This window comes from Falco punctatus, assembly GCF_963210335.1.
Source record: "Falco punctatus genome assembly, chromosome: 14".
In the NCBI taxonomy this organism is placed as follows: domain Eukaryota; kingdom Metazoa; phylum Chordata; class Aves; order Falconiformes; family Falconidae; genus Falco; species Falco punctatus.
In genome coordinates, this window is record NC_137594.1 from 20,845,648 (window position 1) to 20,866,616 (window position 20,969).

The 20,969-nt window shown below is 58.2% G+C and overlaps 2 protein-coding genes across 7 annotated transcripts in view; one reads left to right on the forward strand and one right to left on the reverse strand.

The window, feature by feature from the left end:
* Positions 1-13,843, forward strand: part of NECAB2 (N-terminal EF-hand calcium binding protein 2) — an 88,920-nt gene extending 75,077 nt beyond the window's left edge. For 3 of the 6 annotated variants that reach the window (XM_080411145.1, XM_080411141.1, XM_080411146.1), the window contains 6 exons: positions 8,300-8,436; positions 10,878-10,996; positions 11,180-11,259; positions 12,051-12,346; positions 12,662-12,739; positions 13,079-13,843. In XM_080411145.1, the coding sequence (XP_080267271.1) occupies positions 8,300-8,436; positions 10,878-10,996; positions 11,180-11,259; positions 12,051-12,346; positions 12,662-12,739; positions 13,079-13,262 (894 nt within the window). In that variant the 3' untranslated portion in view covers positions 13,263-13,843. The remainder of the gene's footprint in view (positions 1-8,299; positions 8,437-10,877; positions 10,997-11,179; positions 11,260-12,050; positions 12,347-12,661; positions 12,740-13,078) is intronic. The other 3 variants (XM_080411144.1, XM_080411142.1, XM_080411143.1) reach the window with 3 other exon arrangements.
* A 149-nt stretch (positions 13,844-13,992) lies between these two features.
* On the reverse strand, positions 13,993-20,938 carry SLC38A8 (solute carrier family 38 member 8). Its single transcript, XM_080411125.1, has 10 exons — positions 20,640-20,938; positions 17,932-18,130; positions 17,567-17,720; positions 17,303-17,407; positions 16,933-16,990; positions 16,567-16,681; positions 16,294-16,444; positions 16,010-16,209; positions 15,755-15,806; positions 13,993-14,246 (listed from the first exon to the last, which is right to left on the reverse strand). The coding sequence occupies exons 1-10, from the start codon at positions 20,736-20,738 to the stop codon at positions 14,150-14,152; spliced, it is 1,230 nt and encodes a 409-aa protein (XP_080267251.1). The 5' UTR covers positions 20,739-20,938; the 3' UTR covers positions 13,993-14,149.
* Between the last annotated feature and the right edge of the window lie 31 nt (positions 20,939-20,969).

Consider the following 20,969-nt stretch of genomic DNA (forward strand, 5'->3'; position numbering starts at 1 on the left):
GCTGCTCCGGGTTCCCACAGGCATCGTGCTCTGACCCTGGCTCCGCTCGCACCCAGCCGTGGTGGTTACAGGAGCAGCCGCTGAGGTCCCCTAGTCTGAAGGCCGTGGGGTACCACTGCAGTGCAGCACATCTATTGCTTCGTCTTTCCTCCTGGGCGAATTCGTGCCCTGCTGCCCATCAGGGGGTCCTTCGGGGAAGCGCTTCCCCAGCTTCCTTGCTGCCCAACACTGGAGCAGCTTATCTCCTGGTACTTTGTACCCGGCTGAACCCTGGGAGATCCTGTGCAGCTTGTCATCGTCTTCCTTCTGGGAAACATTTGGCTCTTCTTTAGGAGTCAGGCTGTTGGCTCAAATGGCCAGCTGGCCCTTTCTGGGAGGCTCAGAGCATCATCCACCCTCACTTGGCATCACGGAGGTCTGCCCTGCTGGGGAGGGGGTTGTTTCAGGGATTGTTAGCTGCTTTTTTGCCCCTTTCTTAGACGGGTGGTTTTATATGAAACACCAGCTTTGAAACACTCCTATAATGCAATTAAAGATGTATTCATGGTGAATGGGTTAGGCTGAAAAAAGGAAGGAGTGGTGACGGGGTGGTGAACAGGTAAAGGCCGAGTCATCTTTCCTTGTGTTTTGAATGATACGTTTCTGAACAATTTCAGTAGAAAAAAAAATCGTGAATTTCTGGAAAAGTTATGGAACTTTATAGTTCAAGAATAATCGAGAAAGAAACAAGACATATCTGTTTAGCTTCTCAGATAGTATTTCTGCAACTCTTCCCTGAAATTAATTTAAGAAAATATTGCACTACAAATTAAAGCAACAGTGCTACTCCAGTTCTGCAAGAACTGAATTTCCCTCAACTTTTCTGTTCAGACTCCAGGCCAGAAAGCCGATTCTCCATGCGATACCGACCGGAGCAATTTCCTTGCCAGCACCCCCAGGGCTGTGCCTGAGATCCAGCCGGGCTGCCAGACTGCCACGGAGCACAGCGGGGCTGGCAGGGAGATGAATCTTAAGAAGGTCTTTCTTGGAGCATATTTTTAGACAAAGATGTTTATTCACTATTCTTCTGCTTGTCTCTCACTGCAAAATTCATGTCCCTCCTCTCACTCTGAGAAGGAAGAGCATCTTCTCTGGAGGTCCTACTCATGCTGCCCTGGCTCCAGCTCTGATGGACCTCCTGTAGAACATTCTCTTCCTCCTCCTCCCTCCAGTTTTAAGGCTATTGCTCCTGGGATTAAATAAATCGTATACAGACATCAGCGCTGTGTTCAAAGCCCGAGAGCGGCTTTGAAGGAGCCACCAAAAGGATAGGCAGGGACCGAGTCAACACGTAACCAGCTGGCATGACCAGGCTGAGCCTTCAGCAGCTTGACCATCCCATGTCACTACATCTACAGGGTCTTTTGAGTAGGTCCTGTTTGGAAAACAAAATCTGTACTTTCCTTGGAAAACTGAAAGAAAATGTGTATTCGTTTACCGTCTTGTGGATACTATATACAGCTAATTAGGAACTTGCGTGGAGGGAAAGGCTAATTATAGTCAGGGTGTTCAGAAGTAGGAGGCCACGCTTTATTTCCAAGTTTCTTCTTTGCCTGCTGGCGATGCGGACAGGGTGTGAAAGTGCCATATGCCTCTTGATCCATAGGCAACCCCGGGGGGTGTGATGTATAGCACACGTATGGGCCAACAGCTACCCACCCCTCACACACCCGCGGCTGTAATGAGAAATGATGGGATTATATCACAGCCAGGACATTTCCTAATAATGGGAAGAGGGAAGCCCCAGGACCAGGCAAGGCAAACATGAGCTGACCAGGGTCCAGCACCGAGGTTTATAAAAGGAGGATTTTATAGCAAAAGGCTTTTAAACCCCATGTGCTGCCATCATCACATCATCATTTTTTTTTTGTCTGAACAGGTGTCTCATTTGTTTCTTTAGAGCTGTTTCGGGAAGGCTGAGGGTCTTTCATATGTTAATGCTTTCATTTATCAACTATTTAAGTGTCTGTTCTCTTCAGGTTTCTTCTACTGATTATGTGCCAGGCAATCAGTTTTGGGTCTCTGCTTCTGAAGGGATTTAAGAGTCGAAGGGAGGGAAAGGAGTGAGAGGCAGGTCTGAGTGTTATTGTAAGTGTAAGAAAATATCTCTTGGAAGAAACCAGGCAATTAGAAGCAACGAATTTAAATCAGCCACTCAGAGGTTACAGCGCAACACATGCCTGGTTTGTAAAAGGGTGAGTGGGTGGAAGATAACCTCTCCGTCATCCCGGGATGAGGTTTGACAGAGGTGTTTCATGGCATGGCAATGGGTTTGTTGTTGGGTTGCTTGGTTGTTTTTTTTTTAACTGGAGGAAAAGTGTGGGTGAAACAGAATTGGCTGTGGTTTCCACTTGAAAAGCCTCTTCGGTTCAGTGCCATCACTCCGTGGGCGTGCTTCAGCCGTGGTTGGAGTTAATAAAAATTTGAGAAGCTGTCAATGTCCCCAGGCTTGGTAAATGTCAGCCAATTTGGCCAGTCTTGCTGAAAAGCAGCTCTGGAAAGCCTTGTTGGTCAGGCTGTAACGCTTCAAGGTAAAGGGAAGGTACGGGGCTGTCGCAGGGGGGGTCTCCGAGTCCGTGGGTGGCTCAGAATCATTTATATTTTACATCCTGTAGTCTTAACGAGCTAAATAGTGACCTTTAAAAATGCCAGCAAAGAAGCTTTGAGATGCTCAACAACATTGAAAATCTCCCTTTTCAGTCATTTGGTACCCACAGGAACACGGCCATGAGAGCCCAGCTCTGGGCATCTGTTCGCAATGCCCGGTGTGGGATGCTCGACGCTGGTGCTGGCAAGTCCAAGCATTCAATGGCACCAAAGTCCCAGCTGTGATCTGCACAGGTAACACTTCCCAAGGGTGTTTTCATTAATCTGTGCCATAATTAGGGCAGATTTGGGGCAGGTGCCTATGGAAATGGAAAGCTGGAAGAGCTGTGGTGGGGCTTTGGGCAGCCTGTGCCCCCATGTGCGCACCTGCTGTGCACGGGGAGGTGCTTTACAGGCACATAAAAAGCCTGTGATGTGAAGGGAGGTGTGGGATTTGGGGCTTGGACCTCAGCTGACTGACCAGAGAGCTCGGCACTGGGCAATATTTCCCTGATTACCTGTTGCTAAAGCAAATTGTCCTTTCTCACTCGTTCTTTCTCTTGTTTTCCAATGTCTCTGGCTCATGACCTGGTTTTTCAAACAGTGACGCTTTCTGAAGCTCTGCTGAGAGCTGTCCCCTGTAGAAATCCCAAGGCCATCCTTTCAACAAGCCTTTTACGTTTGTTTCTTGCTGCAGACGCACGCAGCCATCCCTTTGCAGCAGCAGCAGACATCAAGGTCAGGCAGCTGGGGATGTAGCAAGGGAAGAGGTGCCTTTTTTACCCTTCTCTGCCTCTTCGGTAGCCACCATGCTCCTTCCTCACCCAAGGCTTGCCAGCAAAACACTCTGCAGCAGGGTAGTATCTGTGATGCCAAAGTCTTTCTAGCCTTGAACTCATCGGCTAGCTGGATGGGAAAGAGCATGCTTGGAGATGTGCCCCTCCAAGAGCTTCTGGCACAAAGCAGCTTCATTGAGCAGCAATTATTATATTATCTCCATAAATATTTTAACTTCTCAAGCGAAGCAAAGAGGGAATAACTCTTCAGGGTGGAATTAATAAGACCAAACCTCATTAAATCTCCCTAGGACAGAGTGACAAATGTTTTAATAAGATGATGGGAAGGATCCCTTTGGAGCTGGTCTTCTTAATGACTTGTTTTTGCAGTGTCAAATAAGACAATTGGCTAGAGGAGAGCCCGAGGGACTGCTGAAAAACCTCTGAGGACATGTGTCTCAGACCCAGCTCCTGAGAGCAAATGTCACAGCTGGGTTGGCAAATAGACAGAGTTATCAAGGTGGGGGGGGGGGGGGAACCCCACCGTTGTTTTAATTTCAGAGCTATTGGATTTTTAATTTCAGAGCTATTGGACTTACTGGCCTGTTAAAAAGCATCAGATCTTCACGGACACCCCAATATTCCTCCATGCTGGCTGGCATCCATCCTTCCAACGAATCTTGATGTAGGGAGTTAAACTGATCTAAATGAACATGGGAATCACCTGGTTTACCCTAGAGCTGAACCGAGATTGTAGGGTGTAGCTAGGTAATAAAATCCCAACATTTAACTAGGCAAACTCTCGCAGCCTTATATTCTAGCAGCCAGAACCAGTCCGAGTGATCAGATGGTGCTTGGTATAGCCTGTGCCTTCATAAATGTGATTTTCCAAAAGGAGCAGGCTCCTGTGCTAGGGGGAGCGATCTGTTCACGTGAGGTGTGGGAAGGGCTGATCAGGAAATTTTTTGGTGGCATTTGCAGGAGATGGGCTGGAGTCTCGGAGAGCAGTAGAAAAGTGGAGGTAAATAGCATTTACCCCATTTATTTGATGTATGGGTTGAAATGGAAGAGCAGCGGTGCACTCTTCGCACCTGCAGCAGGGAAATGGAGCGTGGGATAAGAGAGCGGAGCAGGTGTAAAATCAGTTGATGGGCTTGGAGCATCCACGGGGATGTTTTACATGGTTTGGGTGACTATCAGAGAAGAGGACAAGGCACGGGTGCTGCAGATCTCCCTGGAAAGGGACATTACTGGGGAATTACTGTGTCTTTGCAGTGCAATAGTGCTTGGAGCAGCAGAAGGGGCCATGGGGCACGGGGACCTGGATGCAGCCCCCAGCTCCGGCCAGCCCCATGCTCGCTTCTAGCCCTCCCGCTCAGCAGGGCAAATCATGTCCCAGAAAACCCGTGCTCTTAATTAAAAGAATAGCCCAATCAGCCGCTCGAAGGAGCATGCACAGCTCTGTGTTTAGCAGCAGCAGCAGCTCCCGGGGGCCTGCAGGTCTATATTAAATCCACGAGGAGGGGCATAGCCCCCGGCCCATGGGAACAGCAGCCCGCTGCAGAGGCAGCAATCAGATCCCCAGCACCAGCAATCAGAGCAAGGCTGGGTGCAAGAGTTAATCAAAACCTATCTGTAATTATAGCAGAGCCTGTCTGAGTGCCTGTTTAATATATTTACACCTTCATTATGGGCAAACTGCTGGTTGCTGGCAGGGGCGTGCGGGGGGGGGGGAGCAGCCGTGGAGGGAGGGGAAATGCAAAAGAAATAGTTTCAGATCCCAAATGCAATGATATGTCTTTGCCAAGATTTATCGATTTAATACACCCTCAGCCAGCGTGAGGATAGTGGAGGATGTATTAAATGATAAGATGATTGCCTGGGTGAAGGAGCGGATTTGGCCTGGTGTGGGGCTCTTTCCAAAGCATGTGCTGGCAGAGGAAGATGAAGGATGAGGTTCCTTGACAGTGAATTGAGTACACTGTCTATACAGACTTGTTCAGTTGTGATACGTATGTCTGCGTGTATATGTGTAATGATGCTTGGAAAGAATACACATGCATATATAGTGTATATTGTGTGTTCTGAGCAAGTTGTATTTTTCTGGGGAGAACAGAGATCATCCAACTATCCAGGAATATTTGTGATGGCATTCAAATTGTTTTTCCCAATCCAAATGCTCAACAAATGTTTTCACATCACTCCCTTGGCTCTATTGCTGTTTATTTGTCTTGCAGTGGTGCGTGTGCCTCCCACGGAGGGGGCTCGGTGCGATGCTTCACCAGCTGTCACATCCATGGTCCCAGGCTGCCTGTTCATCCCTCTCCCTGCCTGCACGGGGCAAGGGAAAGCTGGGCAGGACTTGTCAGGAGATGTCCAAGCTCGACATGGTGGCACTGGCATCCCGATCCAAAAAGTCCAGCAGCAACCCCATCTGTGGTGGACAAGGAGGCACATCCAGCCCCTGGGAGGCTGCGTGGTCCCATGGCACAGCACCCACTGCCGTGGGTACTGTGTGCTGTACTGGTAAAATAAGGCAAAATCCCAAAGGGGTGAGCAAGCGAGACACCGATCTTTGGTTGTGTGATGGGGACGCTGCTCCATCACGCTCACAGTCCCATGCTCATTCGCACGGGCGAGCGGTGCTGCAGCGGCTGCGCTTGGCTTCAGGGCGCTGTGAATGTCCCTGTTAGCAGCCAGCAGGTGTGTGTGTGTGTCTCTCCAAGCCAGCTGTCCTCACTTCCAAACACTGCCGGGCCGTGGAGAGAGGACATGACACACAGGCCACCACTGCGTTGTGTTTCTGAGGCTTTGATGGTCCCGGACAGGGTGATCACCTCCCTCTCCTGCCTGCAGTTTTTTGCTGCATCTCCCTGTACCCTGCGCTGATGCCGGCTTTCCTCCCTCTGACCTGACTGTTGGATAATGGTGGTACTGGTGGAGTGTGCTGGGCAGCACTGGGGCTGCAGAGGGGAGCATGGTCCTGCTCGGAGAAAGGTGGCAGGGTCCTGTGTGCACACCCAAGGAGCATCCCAGTGCTGGGTGCTCGTGCAGATCTGCTGAGCTGGTCCTGTCTCCATTTGACCAGTGTCCTGGGACAGGCTGTGCTGGTGAAAGGGCGACTCCGCACATCGTTCCCTGCCGTCCAGTGGTGCTACAGCGAGCAGCTGCAGGAGGTCACGTATACAGCACACTGCATGTGGCTGTGAGGGGGAGGGGAGCAAGTTTTTTGTGGTTGAGAGATGTCATTAACTGCCAGGCTAGTTGGATGCTCAAGAAGCCATCAAGGAACTCATGTTCCCCTACCAAATCAGGGGTGAGAAATCACATCTACAACCAGTTTCCCCAGGAGTGTTTTTCTTCAACTCATTCTTCTTTTATGATTTAAAATCAGGGATAAAGGTCCTCCGGGTTCTTGCAGAGCCGCTCAAGTTGCCATGGAAATAACCCTCATTAATCGCTTCACCATAAAACAAGAATAATTTGCTTTGGGGAGCTTGGGGTACTCGTGTTGTGCCGCTACGTGCTCAGATAACTGGTGGTGCCGGGACCGGAGCACTCTCACCCCTGAGTTTGGTCATTGCCAGTGGAATGCAGGGATCCAGGAGTGTCCATCCCCATCTCCTGGAGCCAAAAGTCGTGAATCCCAGAGGAATCCCGTGCCAGGAGGTGCTAGCAGGCAAGGACGGGCTGCCCAGCAGGGGTTTGCCTGGGCCACATGCTGTCCCTGCAGGCACTGATGGATTGGAAAGACTCTGAGGAAAAAGCGATGCCAGTGAGTTTGGGTTGAGAGGAACCTGATTTTTGACCACAAGTTTTTTTAATTATGATGCTGAGTGCTTAGCTTCAGCCAGACCTGGTGTGGCCGGTGGCCTGGCTGGGCTGGACTTGGCCTGGTTGGGTTGGGGTCAGACCAGTTCGGCTGGTGTTGGACTGGTTGTAATGGTGTTGGGCCAACATTGGGCTGGTTGTGCGGGTGTGGAACTGGTTGTGTCGGTCCATTTGTGCCAGTGTCCTCTGGCAGGAGGTGGAGGAGCAGCACCATGCCGTGGGCAGGGCACAGCAAGGCTGTGCTGGGGGAGGGGGGCTGCGTACTCTAAGCAGATCAGTTGCGCTCTTTAAACATTTTATTAAGTGTCGGCTGTCTTGGGAGGGTTTGGACTATTCCAGGAGCTTCTGTGGCTTGAACAGCTTGTCCTCCTGCACCAAAGCTCCCTGGGAGCAGCCTGCCTCCTGCTGAAGGCATTCCTGCTCTGTAGGCTGTCTCCATCAGCCAGAGCTTTCCTTTGCTCCCGCTTCCAAAAAAAAAACCTGAACAACAAACCACCACCAAAATATGCTGAAGCTCTTGTTTTGCAGCATGGGACGGGAGGGAGGGAGGCTGGGTGGGGGCTGCCGGAGCTTTCTGCTACTGGCTTGAAGGCATCTTCAGCTTGTGGCTGCTTGGTGACAACCATGTCAGTTGTCCCCAACCTCTTTAGCACCGAGTTGGCCATACTGTTGGCAACTAATGCGAGGCAATAGTAAAGTAAGATCACAGTAAAGAGAGCAACTATGGGCTTTGGGCAATCGCCTCTTTGCATTGCTTTATTTATCTACAAATAAAGCGATGCTGATGTGCCTCGCTGCCCACACTCCCTCCTGTCACAGCCTCTACAAGTCTGTCCCAGGGTGCTGGATGCTGGAGGGGCTATATGCTGGGTGACCTACAGATGCTGCAGGGTTATACGCTTCCCGTGGGGTGGGACAGCACAGGCTCGTTCTTCCTGTGGCCCTCATGGTCAGGGACACAGAGGGGACCAGCTTGTGCGTGGGATGTCAGATGGATGCTGCACCGGCTGGGGTGCCTGCCGGCATCGGGCGCTGGGTCTCACCGTGCTCACTGTCTGCCTTGGCAGGTGTACGAGAGCGGCAGCAACGTGGACCAGTTTGTGACCCGCTTCTTGCTGAAGGAGACTGCAAACCAGACCCAGTCGCTGCTGAGCTCCGTGGAGAGTGCCGTGGATGCCATCGATGAGCAAACCAACCCCGCCAGGTCTGCAGCACCTCCTGCCCTCCTCTCTGCTTCCTGGTTGATTTTAGGGGGGGGGGGGGGGAGGGGGAGGGAGAGGAAGAAGATGCTTTTGTGGGATGAAGGAAAATGCAGCAGGCAGTGTGTGGGAGCACAGGGGAGCTTGGCGAGCAGCTGCCTTTCCCTCTGCCTCCCTTCCCGGTTTCCTGAGAGCTCTCATGTCTTTCCTCCACTGCTCCGTCCTGCCCTGTCCCTCACTCTCCTACAGCCCCAAGGGTCCCTCTTGACCCCATCACCCCTGAGTGGTGCAGGGGGGGGATGCCAACAAGGGAGCAGCACCCTGGGGCTGGGCTGGGCAGCACTGGGTGCACAGGACTGCTTCTCTGAGCAAAGCCACTGGTCCCATCCAGGGCAAAACGCAGGCACCAGCAGCAGGGTGGCTGTGTCTGGGTGTGCTGGGGACAGCCTGCAGAGGGTGGCTTCCCATGCCAGGGATTCTGTCCCTCCTGCCAGTGCACTCAGCAGGTGACATCATCCATAGAGGCAAAAAGTGCTTGTGCACTGGCGACGGGCACTGCCGTCCTTGGGTTCTGTGCAGGGGTCTGTCCCCATCCCAGCAGCCCGGCATGTGTTACCAAGCTTGGAGAAGCCAGAGGAGACAGTTTCAAGATTTCTCAAACACTGCCAAGGCTAAAACGTAAGGGGTACCCAGCAGCATAGCCCGAACCCCAGCGTAGCCCCCCTCGGTGTCATAGTGTCACTCACCTCCCCTGAGTACCATCATCACGATGACTGTAACCAGGACAGGTTGCCATGGAAACCATTCCTCAGATGCTCTTGAAGTGAATCCCTCTTCTGCCATACCTACAAACCAGGGGGCCACGGGGTGCCTGGGGAGATGCCCTGGCTTCCCCAAGCTGCAGGTGGGCAGAGGAGGCCAATGCACAGGGACCGCAGAGAGTGAAAATCCCACTCCCCACCGGGACACTGCAGGGGCCAACGAGCCCGAACGCTTCGCTGCAGCCTGGTCTTGGCTTTTTGGGTTTAACATCTGCAGCAGCCACATCCCGGAGAGGACAGCAGTGGTCTGGGCTCACAGGAGCTGTTTGGGACACAATGAGACCCTGGGCAGCCATGGTGACATCTCACCAGCTTTCCTAGGAGGAATGCTCTGGGTTTCATCATCCCATATCACTTTCTCCTCCTCATTTTGGAAGGAAACTGTAGCAAACCTTGTATAAAATGTGGGAAAAGTAAGAATTCCTGGGAAACAATAAGGAGGAAGCAAGCCCAACATCAGATGGAGCAATTAGAGCCTGTGAAAGACTTTGCTGGCTTTTGTTTGCCCATGTGTGGGCCCTGTTTATAATGAGGAGTATTGTAGTTGTTTTCTCATGGTGATAATAGCCAAAAAAACTTCAAAACCAAAACCCCACAAAAAATGTTCTCATACATCCGCACAGAGACAAAAAGGTGGCCCTAAAAAGCACTAAAATACAGGGCTGTAAAACTAAGTGGAAAGGCACAGTGTCCAAGCCTGAGACACCTCATTAAATTGTGATTAAGAAGAAATCTTTCTCTGTTCTCACCTAATTTCCTGCCTATTGACGGGGGATTATTCAGCACAGCAGTGGGATTATTGCACAGCCTGTAGCGATGGGGATGTTTCTGCTGCCTCTGTCACCGTTCTTGCTTCCTTATCTTGGTGACGTTCTTCGGGACCAGATCTGCTCATTCCCATGTACATGGTCAAGGCCACATGGGCTGATTTTGGGGGACAACAGCAGCCCGGACATGGCTCCCTCGGCACTAAAGGAGCCACCTGGAATTGTCTGGAGTAGCCAGGGAGGGGAGGGAGGGCACCCGGCTGCTGCGTTTCCGAGGGAGCCAGGTGCCTGGGGAGGGACAGGAGGGCAGGGACAATTCTGGCTAGTGTCATGCCCATCGGCTCCCCGGTGCTCAGCATGCTGCCTCCGGGTGCGAGCCCCATGGCTGGCAAGAGACGACAAGAGGATCTGAGACCCCCTGGCACCTCCACCAGTGGGCAGCTGGCATGGAGCTGCTCTCACTGGGAGGAGATGCTGGAGACCCTTTGAGCAGCTCAGCCTCTCCCTTGCAGCTCAGGCTCCCCATCGGTGGAGGAGGAAGGAGAGAGAGAGCCAGCCTTCCCCGAGCCCATTCCCACCTCACTGCACACAGACGGCAGCTGCAAACTGCAGCAGGAAAGAGAAGTGACGGCTGCTGGGAGCAGCCCGCTGCTCTCGCTCTGATTCTGACCCACTCCCCACACCGGGTGGTGCTGAAGGATGGTGCAGGAGGGCAGCCACTGCTGCTCTCCGAGGCATCTGGTGGCCACGGCAGAGTTGCCCAGAGGGATGCTCCAGTGTTGGCTCCCTGGGGCTGGCTCATGCTGTGCTGTACGTGCCCGGCTCTGCCCTGATGGCTTGTGTGCTCTCTGGTTGCAGGCCCTACCCCAGCAAGGCTGCCCACGGTCTGATGGACACCTGGTATGACAGCCCCGTGCCCAGCTACTCTCCCACCAGCTGGATGGTCCCCAGGGAGCAAGGGAAGAGCTTCCAGACTGGTAGGTGATGGCTGCTTCCCAGTTGCATTGGCCACCTTGGGTGACTCAGGGGACCTGGGGAAGGGAGCTGCAGTCTGGGTGGCAGCACAGGGGTGATGCTCAACTTCCCCAGAGGGCAGCAGGGCTCTTGGGGGGTGCCCGAGGGTGCCTCTCACTCCATCACTGCCTCCCGGTTCCACACAGGTTCCTCTGACACCAAGGCGGAGGGGCTGGAGGGGCAGATCAACAGGCTGGCTGAGCTGATCGGCAGGCTGGAGGACAAGGTAAGGGCCAGCGATTCCAGGCGTGGGGCTGTCCCTTAGGTGTCCCTGCATCTCCACCGCCTTCCTGCCCTGGTGGGGATGGAGGTGACCAAGAGGTAGCCATGACCATCCCTGTGCTGTGGCATGCACGGGCTGTGGGCGGTGTTGGAGGCTATTACATCTGACGAGCTGATGGCAGCTATTCAATGTGGAAAGATTAACTGTGTGTTTATTTAAACAAGAAAAAAACGTAAGGAAGAAAAGTGACGTGTCTTGCAGAGGCAGTCTTACTCCATCTAGGGACTGAAGGAGAGAACGTTGCAGTGCTGGAGCTGTTACTGACATCCTCCGGGTTTGCATTTTCAGAGCAGAAGGGGACAGGGGGAACGTGGTGCTGTACATGGGGGCAGGGAGGTGCTGTGCAGGGCAGAAAAATATCGGTCCTGCTTGCCAGAGAAAATAAGGGCATGGCCAGGGATGGGAAGGTGCCAGTGGGCACTGAGGAGGGACAGGTACCCCTGCTCCTGCCACCCCAGGGACAATTCAGGGACCGTGGAAAGGTGACAGCAGCTTTGGGGCTGATGCGAGGACACGGTGTCGGGGCTGTCAGCTGCCCTGGGAGCACGGGGAGCTTTTGCAGAGGGTCCTGACGGGAGGGTACGAAGGTGCAAGTGGCTCTCAGAGCCATCCCCTGCAGAGAAGGGGGCACAGCCCGTCCTACCGAGTGCTGGGGACAGAAACCCACCTCCCTGGGAGGGACACCCAGCCTCAGCTCACCCACCCCTCCCGCTGCTTTTTCCCCGTTTCCCCAGACCCTCTGGTTTGACCTGCACCAGCGGCTGTCAGACAGCGAGAGGACGGCGTGCACGGTGAGAGTGCCTGGCCACCCCCCCGGGGGGTCCCTGCAGCATGCCATCGGGCTTGGCGAGGGGTGTCCCCTTGCTTTTTGGGTCTCATGTGCCACTGTGGGGTTTTTTTTTTGGGGGGGCCCACAGTACCTCCTCCTGGTGCGGGATGAGATGACGGTGTCACACAAGCACCTGGGCGAGTTCTGCAGCTCCCTGAAGCAGTACCTGAAGAGTGTGGCCGGGGAGCGGGACTGCTTCCAGTGGGTACCACCGGCATCGGGGGGCTCGGGGGGGCTGGGGGGGCAGGGGGATGTCCAGCTGTCCTCGAAGCTAGGGTCACCTCACCAAGCGAAGGGCTGAGGCAAAACAGCTGGGATTTGGGGGTGCAGTGATGCTCGGCCACCAAAATTTTTGCGTGGGTTGGGGAGTGTTGGGTGGGGGGGCTCCCTGCTACCTGGGCTGTTGGGGATGGGGTCACCCCTCAGTTGCCCACCCTACAGCATGCCTGTGGCTGCAGAGGCTGAGGGGGGGATGTCCCATGGTTTGCGGCTCACCCCTCTCCCCACTCCCACCAGCGTCACGGCAGTGAAGCTGCCCGACGGGGTCACCTTCATCGTCTACGAGTTCTGGGAGACTGAGGAGGACTGGAAGAGGTAGGGGAAGGGGCCCAAAAAGCTCAGGGGTTTTTTTGGGTGGGTGGGTGGGTGTGTGTGCAGTGCTTGGGCACGGAGGGGTGTGGGAGCTGCTGAGCCCCAGGCTCTGTCCCCTGCCTGGGGGCAGGGGCGAGGATTTGGTCTGTCACTGTAGAGGGGACAGGGGGCTTGGGAGGGGTCTGTGCATCTCCCACCTGGAGATGCCTTGGGACATGAGGGGTGGGAGGGCTCACTGTCCTGACCAGTGTCAGGGTGCTGCGCCCAAGGGAGGGGGCTGTGAGGGGCTGTGACGGTGATTTAGGGGGAGGCTGTCACCCAGTTTCTCCCACCCGGGTGCAGGCACCTGCAGAGTGCCACCTGCAAGGGCTTCCAGCACGTCAAGGTGGACACGCTGAGCCAGCCCGAGGCCATCTCCAGTGTGGCCGTGCCAGGTACGAGGGCAGCCACCCTGCGGGGTGGGACAGGGACAGATGGGTGGGGGGGGCGGTACGGGCTGGGTGGGACTGGAGGGGGGTCAGGGTGACCCTCTGGTGTCATTCCCCTGCAGCTGCCTGGTGTACCCTGAGCCGAGAGTGACCGCTGGTGCCGGGGGTCCCACCAGCACCCGTCCCCGCTGTGGGCTGGCTGTGAGCCCCTGCGTGGCTGGGGGCGGGGGGTGGTGGTGTGACCTGTCTGCAGTGAAGGAAACCCCTGTGTCTGTCCCCAGCACCCCATCGGGCATCCCCCCACAGCTACCCCATCACCTGGGTCACCTCTCCCTGGACTGGGGTGGTCTTTGGTGGGGGGCTGAGGGGTGTCCCCTGGGGTCTGCCAGGCATGGGCAGGCAGGGAGTGGGGGGAGACAGGGTGCAGGCAGCCAGGCCATGGGTGGGGGGCAAGGCTGGGGGAGGAAGCTGGTGATGAGGAGCAGGGTTGGGAGTGGGATGCTGGAGGCCCCCTGGGGAGGATAAGTTGGGGGTCCCCGCAGTGGTGCCTGGGGGTGAGGCTGTGCCCAGCACAGCGTGTGTCCCCAGTGTCCCTGGACAGGGGGTGCGGGTGGTCCCGAGGGGTTTCCTTCACGTGTGCATGGTGACAGCGGGTGCCTCACAGGCGTGGGGATGGATTGCGAGCTTCCCCCCACCCCTTCATCCCCCTTCCTGGGGTCTGTACGTCAGTCTGTCTGTCTGTCTGTGTGCAGGGTTCACTGCCCATCCTGCCCCCACCCCACCACGCGTGGGGGTCCCTCAGGGTGCATGGCGCAGCACCCTCGCCGATACCCTTGTCCCGTCTTTATTAGCTGCTGTACAACAGGGACGGTGATGCCAAATAAAACAGTGATGGGATCCAGCGGTGTAGCCGTGTCCGGGGCAGCTGTCCAGGGCTGGGGGGGGGGCATGGGGGGGGGGTCATGGTGGGGGGCACGATGGGGGCTCAGTGCAGCAGCCCCAGCACGGCCAGGGCAGCGCTCTGCCCACAGACGAAGGCACCGCCGAGCACGGAGAGGACACCCCAAGTGATGAGAGCAGCCCTGCAGGGACACGAGCAGGGGGCCAGTAGGACAGAGCTGACCCCCAGTAACATGCCGCCCCCTGACCGCCGGGTGTGGGTCCCTCTGCGGGGTCTCAGCCTCTCTGCCATGCTCCTCTGCATCGCTCTGGACCGATGGCCAAAGACCCTGGCAGCTCCTCCAGTTCATCCCCCACACCCTCTGCGATGACACACAAAACTTGGTCAAAAGCCTGGCAGCTGCCACCAAGAGACTATCCCCGGTTCCGCCGGCACACAGTGGCCCCACCAAGGGGGTACAGACCCACAGTGGCCCCCCCTGCTCAGGCACAGCTGCTCCCACACGCCCCCAGCCCCAACCCTGTCGCCACATCCTCCCACCACGTCCCTTCCCCACCTCCATCCCCAGCCCTGAGACTGGTGGGTCCCCCTCTCCCCGGGCACGCAGCCCCCCACCTCAGCCAGACACAGAGCCCCCAGGATGTGGCACTCACCCCCAAGCCCCACCGCTGCTCCATCGCAGGGTCGCCAGCACGGTGCACCTTCCTGAGCCGCCCCAGGCAGGCTGGGGCTGTGCCCTCGCTGTCCCTATCGCCCTGGCTCACGTTGTCCTCTCTCCTTGTGATGGCACTCCTAGGTTCGCACCCTCGGGGGGGGTCTCCACGAGGGACCTCTCCAAGTCCTTTTCACCCACCAGGGTGCCCCTGCTCACCTCCTGCCTTGGTCCCCCAGCACCCCCAAGGGCACCCTCACCCCTGCCCAGACAGTCAGGGCTCCCTCTTGGCCAAGAGCCCACAGTTCTGGGAAGCTTCCTCCAGCTGTCGTGGGGAACAGGAGCCCCCCACATCACCTCCATCCTCACTTAGATGCTGCTGCCCCATGGGCACCGCAGACACGCTTTGGCACATGCTCACCCCAAAACTCGCCAGCACCACACCAGGGCCCCTCAGCCGGGGCTGCTGCTGTGCCCGTCTCTCCAGCCAGGAGCAGTGATGGGGACACACCACGCAGGTATAACGGACACTAGACACCTGATGGCTGCCTGCCATGGGCACTGCGTCCCTCTGATGCCCACCCCAGCCTCCACCGGGTGCCCCAGTGCCTCTGAATCCCACTGGTCTTCCCTTATGGCCGCTCTGCCTTGCAAGGGGTCTGGTACCCAGGCACATCCCTGGTACCCGGGCACATCCCTGAAACCTGAGCATCTCCCCAGTGCCTGTGCTCAACGCGCATGCCCAGGCACACCCTTGATGCCCAGGCACACCCCCAATACCTGGACACAGTCCCACTGCTTGGGCACATCCCTGATATCCAGGCCCATCCCCACTGTCAGAGCACACCCCTCCATACCCACCCTTCAGCCCCACCGCAGACCCCACGTCCCATAGCAAGTGCTCCTCCTCTCAGTGCCCACAGGTACCCCTAATCCCCCCCCCTTCGCCAGGGGGACCCTGCCTGGGCCATGTGTCATCGGATGCCGTCCCCTACCCCTGCCCTCACCCGCCACCACCGAGCAACGCAGACACTCACTTTTTGCGTGGCCCAAGAGTGTGGGTCCCAGTCATGCACACCAGGCACAGCCCTGCCACCAATACAGAGGCTCAGCCCCACCGCCACAGCACCCCGTCACTCAGGTCCCACTGCAGCGTCCCCACAAGCATGCCGCTGCACCCCCAAAACATGGCCAGGATGGGCCACCCACCACCACAGTCCCCCACCCCCGACCCGCAGCAATGCTCTTGGCACCGGCACCTCCCTCCCCACCCTCTCACTGCTCGCTCTTGCCTGGGAAGATGAAGATGAAGAAGGCGCTGATGCCCCCAATGAGCTCAATGACCTTGCCGATGTCTGGGACGAACAGCGCGATGGCGAGGGTGGTGGCCATCCAGGTGACCGTCAGCATCACCCGGCTCCGCTGCTCATGCTCCTCGGGCACCACCGCAGCCCCACGCTTGGGGGTTGCCCACACATCCCGCACCACCGACCTGGAGGGGGTGTCAGAGGGGTGATGGCACCCCGCGGAGCTGCACTGGTCAAGGGGGACACCCAGCTTGCCACTGCCCCTTCACCTGCCCAGCAGCACCACGATGGGGTAGATGGTGACGATGGAGACACCGAAGAGCAGGCGGGCAACGATGACGACCGGGTCGTTCCCTGGGTAGGACATCAGGACATCGGACGCCACGGCCTCGCCGAAGGTCAGGTAGCCGTAGAGCCCTGCTGACGGGGAGGTGGGCAGCTGTGCCGGTGAGCACAGAGGAGCTCCGAGGAAGAAGGATGAGCTCTGGGGACAGGGGACCCCTGAGGAAAGGAGGGGTGAAGGGCTTTTGTGCTGGGGTTACCAGTGAGGGAGTAGATGAGTAGGCAGATGAGCATGGAGAGCACGGAGACGGTGACCCAGTGGGAGAAGCTCCGGTTGCGCATGCTGCTGTAGATGGCCACGCAGGCTTCATGGCACTGCAGGGCAAGGAGGGAGGGTGCTGGGGCCCCATGCAGGGACAGCCCCCACGCCCAGACCCTTCCTTCCCACCCATGGGTGCTCTGTCCTGCTCTCCCCCCTCCCCAGGGGCTTGTGTCCTGCCGCGCAGCCACCTCTGGTGACAGCCGTGGGTCCCCTTTCCTGCAATCTCCCCCCCCTCTTTCACTCCCCAAGGAATGGTGTCCCCATGGTCTGGGACGCTGGGGACAGTGGGGCCAGCATCACCTACCTGGAAGCCGAAGCAGATGGTGGGGATGACGCTGAAGACGGAGGCCCAGGAGGAGGCCCTGTGGCATGGCAGGGAGGAAGCACAGAGTGAGAGGCCCCCGGAGGCAGAGGGGACCATGGTGACATAAGCCTGGATGCCGCCATGGGAACCTTCCCCCCCATGATGATTTTGGGAGAAGGGGGCGGGGGGGGGGGGGGGGAGGTGCTGGGGCAAAAGCTAGGGCTGGGGGCTGCCACCCCACCACCACCCTGCCACTGCTGTCCCCAGCTCACGCCCCCCCACCCAGCACCACCCCATGCACTGCCCCATGCCACTGCTGATGGCGCGGAGGATGGGGCAGGAGGGATGCAGGGCTGACCCTCCCCCATACCTGGAGGGCTGGGGGGGCTCAGGTGAGCCCAGGCTCTCTGCCTGCAGGTGGTATTTCAGGACGATGACCAGGGTGAGGTAGCAGGCAGCCAGCGTGCCCAGGATGCTGTGGGGCATGGGAGAGCATCAGCATGCAGACCCCGGGCAGCTGGGAGGGAGGGGGTCTCCCATCGCCCCGCAGGGACCCGGGAGGAGCCCTGGAGGAGGTGGCCTGGGTTACGGGGTGCCTAGGGTTGGGCCACCACAGGGACAGCCCAGGTGGTACCTGGAGTACTTCTGAAAGCCAATTTCCCTGGGGACAGAGAGCGGGAAGATGACGAGGATGCAGAGAGCTGAGAGGGTGAAGCGCTGGTCCGTGTACCAGGGGGTTGGTGGGGGGGTCCCGCTCAGCGTCCCATTGGGGTACAGGGAGTCACACACTGTGGGATGGGGGGGAGAGTGGCGGGTCAGCTGCACCCCAAAAGGTGACCCAAGGTGGTTGGGAGCATCACACCATGGCAGAGCCAGGGAGTCCCACATCCTCAGGGGTCCCAAGAAACCCCCGGGGCTGCCCCAGCCCAGGCGGGACCGCCTTTCCCTCACTCCCACGAGCTGCCAGCCCCAAAAACACGGTGGGGGGAAACAACTCACGTTTCTCCAGCTGGTCGCCCACCACCCTGAGGAGGGCCACGGAGATCATGAAGAGGTTGAGGAGGAAGCAGACCTCACAGAGCTTCCCCGCCGCTGCCCCGCACACTGCCCGGACGACCCCTTGGTAGGTGGGTTGGGCGCTGAGGGCCGCCGCGTAGCCCAGCACCGCCAGCCCGCTCACCAGGAAGACCAGTGAGCCCTGTGGGGACAGGACCCAGCAAGGAGCATCGCACTGACCCCCGTCACCCCCCGCCCCCACCCAGGGGCACCCGGCAAGGCCGTGCCTGGGGACCAGGGCTGCCTGGCAGCTGCAATAAGACAGGTCAGCAAGAGGGTGGCAAAGCAGCCCTGCACGACACTTTGGGTTTAGACTGGGGGGATTTAGGGCACGTAGGGGCCCAGCCACTGATTTTAGTTTAGGCTGAGCTACAAGCCAGCTAAGAGTGCAGCTTCAGACGCAAGGAGCATCTCCAGGGCGGCAGCGCCTTTCGCACCCCTGCCCTGGGGCTGTTCTCCCTTTCAGCCTGGGCTGGGCAGTGGGTGCTGAACCCCCTCCCCTGCCAGCCCCCACCGCCCAGAACAGCGGCGCAGGGGAGCCCTGCCCTCCCCTCGCCCCAGCCCGCAGGTGCCTCAGCTCCCTCCCGGGACGCAGCTGCCCGCAGCCCCCCGCCGGCTCGGGCCCCGGCCGCCCCCGGCCCTTACCAGCTCCACCAGGAGGGCGGGGGCGGCCCCGCCGGCCCTGCTGAAGGCCCAGGGGAAGCTCAGCAGCCCCGCGCCCAGCGCCGACTTCAGCAGGATGCAGACGGCGCCGGCGGAGGAGAGCCCGGCGCTGCCCGCGGCCGGCAGCAGGGGCCGGCGCTCGCCCGCCCGCTCCATCCCGCCGCCTCCGCCGGGCTCTGCGCCGGGCCGGCCGGGGGCAGCGCGGACCCCGCGGGGGCGGGCGCGGCGCAGCGCGGGGGGCCCGCGGCCCCACGCCCCTGCGGGCAGCGGGGAGGGGGGCAGCGGGGAGGGGGGCACCGGGGGATGGGGCAGGAGCCGGCCGTGGGAAACCCCCCCCCCTCCCCCGCTAGAGAGCTCACCCCTCCCCGTCGCATCCCTGCGCGGGGGGCACGGCCCAGGCACCACCCTGGCTCGGACCCGCGTGTCCCGTGGGCAGCCCCGGGAGCTACGGCAGGAAAACCAGCGGCCCCGGCAGCTCCCAGCACGGGTCAGGCTGGGGCTCCCCGTCCCAGCCACGCTCCACCCCGGCAATTCCCACCACGGGCTGCTCTGGAGCATCCCAGGGTGGGGAGAGCTCCCCATTCCAGTTGCATTCACCCCACCCTTGAAATTCCCACCGTGGGGCATTTTGGAGCATCCCGGGGCAGAGAGGGTGAGGGACGTCAGCTGCAGCGAGCACCCTCCAGACCGTGCAGCTGGCAGACGCTGCACCACTCGCTGGGTGCAGGATGAAGCCGGCACCCCCACCCCCACCCCCCGTGTCTCCACAGCTGCAGAAAGCCCACTGGGGTGCTCCTGCACTGGGGAGACCTTAGCAAGGAGCCACCCCCTGCTCCACGCAGGGAGAGGGGGTGCCGGGATAACAGGATGGGGTGACACACTGCAGGGGACCTGCACGGAGGAGGCTGCACCCCACGGCGCCCAGGGGCCCATTCCCTGCCCTGGGGGACACGCAGCAGCTCTGTGCTGCTCCAGGCACATGCCACTGCCCCAGGGCTCAGGGCACAGCCCCCCCCCCCCCCCCCAGCCCTGGCTGGCAGCCCCTAATGCATTTTTGATTTCCCAAATATGTGCCCTTCTGATCTCGGTAAGACGGATAAAGAGACTTTAATCAGCTGCTAGGAGGAATTATGGATGGCTAATTGTGCCTGCCACCTCCATTACATCTCTGCCGCCTGCGGGGCTTATAACCATTTACACAAAGGCCCTTCCACGCCTTCATTAGCTGCACACCAAAGGCTTCGGAAATAATTGGCCTCTACGATTTAGAAATTGGCCACTGGGCTGTAAAATACCAGCCACTGGGAAAGGCTCTTAATTCGGACTGGCGCTTTGATACAGCTTGACTCTGGTTTCGAGGCTGCAGTGAAGCTGTAATCTCTCATTAGTGCTGCAATGAGAGGAGCGAGCCTCCTCATTAGCACCGACCCGAGCAGCGGCACCAAAGCTTTCCAGGCTCCCTCTGATGGGAGCGTCTCAAATCAAAGGGACACAGCCCACCACATACACTGGCACAGCAGCCCCAGCCCATTTATTTCTCTGCTCAGTGGCTCTGGGCTCCCTCGTTCGTATTTCCACAGCCCTCCCCTGCTTTTCTTCATTCCATTTACCTGGGTGCTCCAGCCCCTGGGCTGTAAGCCATAACCCGAGGGTCCCTACTCTGCCCTGGTGAGGCCGCATCTGGATTGCTGCATCCATTTTTGGGCTTCCCAGTTCGAGAGAGACAGGGAACTGCTGGAGAGGGTCCAGCAGAGGCTATGAAGATGATGAGGGGCTGGAGCATCTCCCTTATGGGGAAAGGCTGAGAGAGCTGGGCCTGTTCAGCCTGGAGAGGAGAAGACTGCGAGGGGATCTTACCAATGCACACAAGTATCTTAAGGGAGAGTGTCAGGAGGATGGACGGGGCCAGGCTCCTGCAACAGGACAAAGGGCAATGGGCACAAACTGCAACACAGTAAGTTCTACCTGAGTATGAGGAAGAACTTTACCATGAGGGTGACAGAGCACTGGGACAGGCTGCTCAGAGAGGCTGTGGGGTCTCCTTCTCTGGAGGCATTCAACACCCACCTGGATGCAACTCTGTGCATGCTTTAGGTGAACTGGCTTCAGCAGAGGGTTGGACTAGATGATCTCCGGAGGTCCCTTCCAACCCCGACCATTCTGCAACTCTGTGATTAGCTGCTTCTGCAGTTTTGAAGGTTTTCAAAACTGCACTCGCTCAGGGAAAGCACCGCTCGTACAGCTGCCCAGTTCATGCTCCAAAGGAGTCTGCAGCTTGGGACACTGCTGTTAAGAATAAAGATATGGGGTGGGAAAAA

Coding starts and splice junctions, on each gene's coding strand:
- SLC38A8 (XM_080411125.1), bottom strand. CDS start 20,738: ATGCACAGAGTTGCATCCAGGTGGGTGTTGAATGCCTCCAGAGAAGGA. Junction 16,682..16,932: donor CCATCTGCTTCGGCTTCCAG/GTAGGTGATGCT, acceptor CTTGCCCTGCAG/TGCCATGAAGCCTGCGTGGC. Junction 16,210..16,293: donor ATCGTGGTGCTGCTGGGCAG/GTGAAGGGGCAG, acceptor CACCCCCTCCAG/GTCGGTGGTGCGGGATGTGT.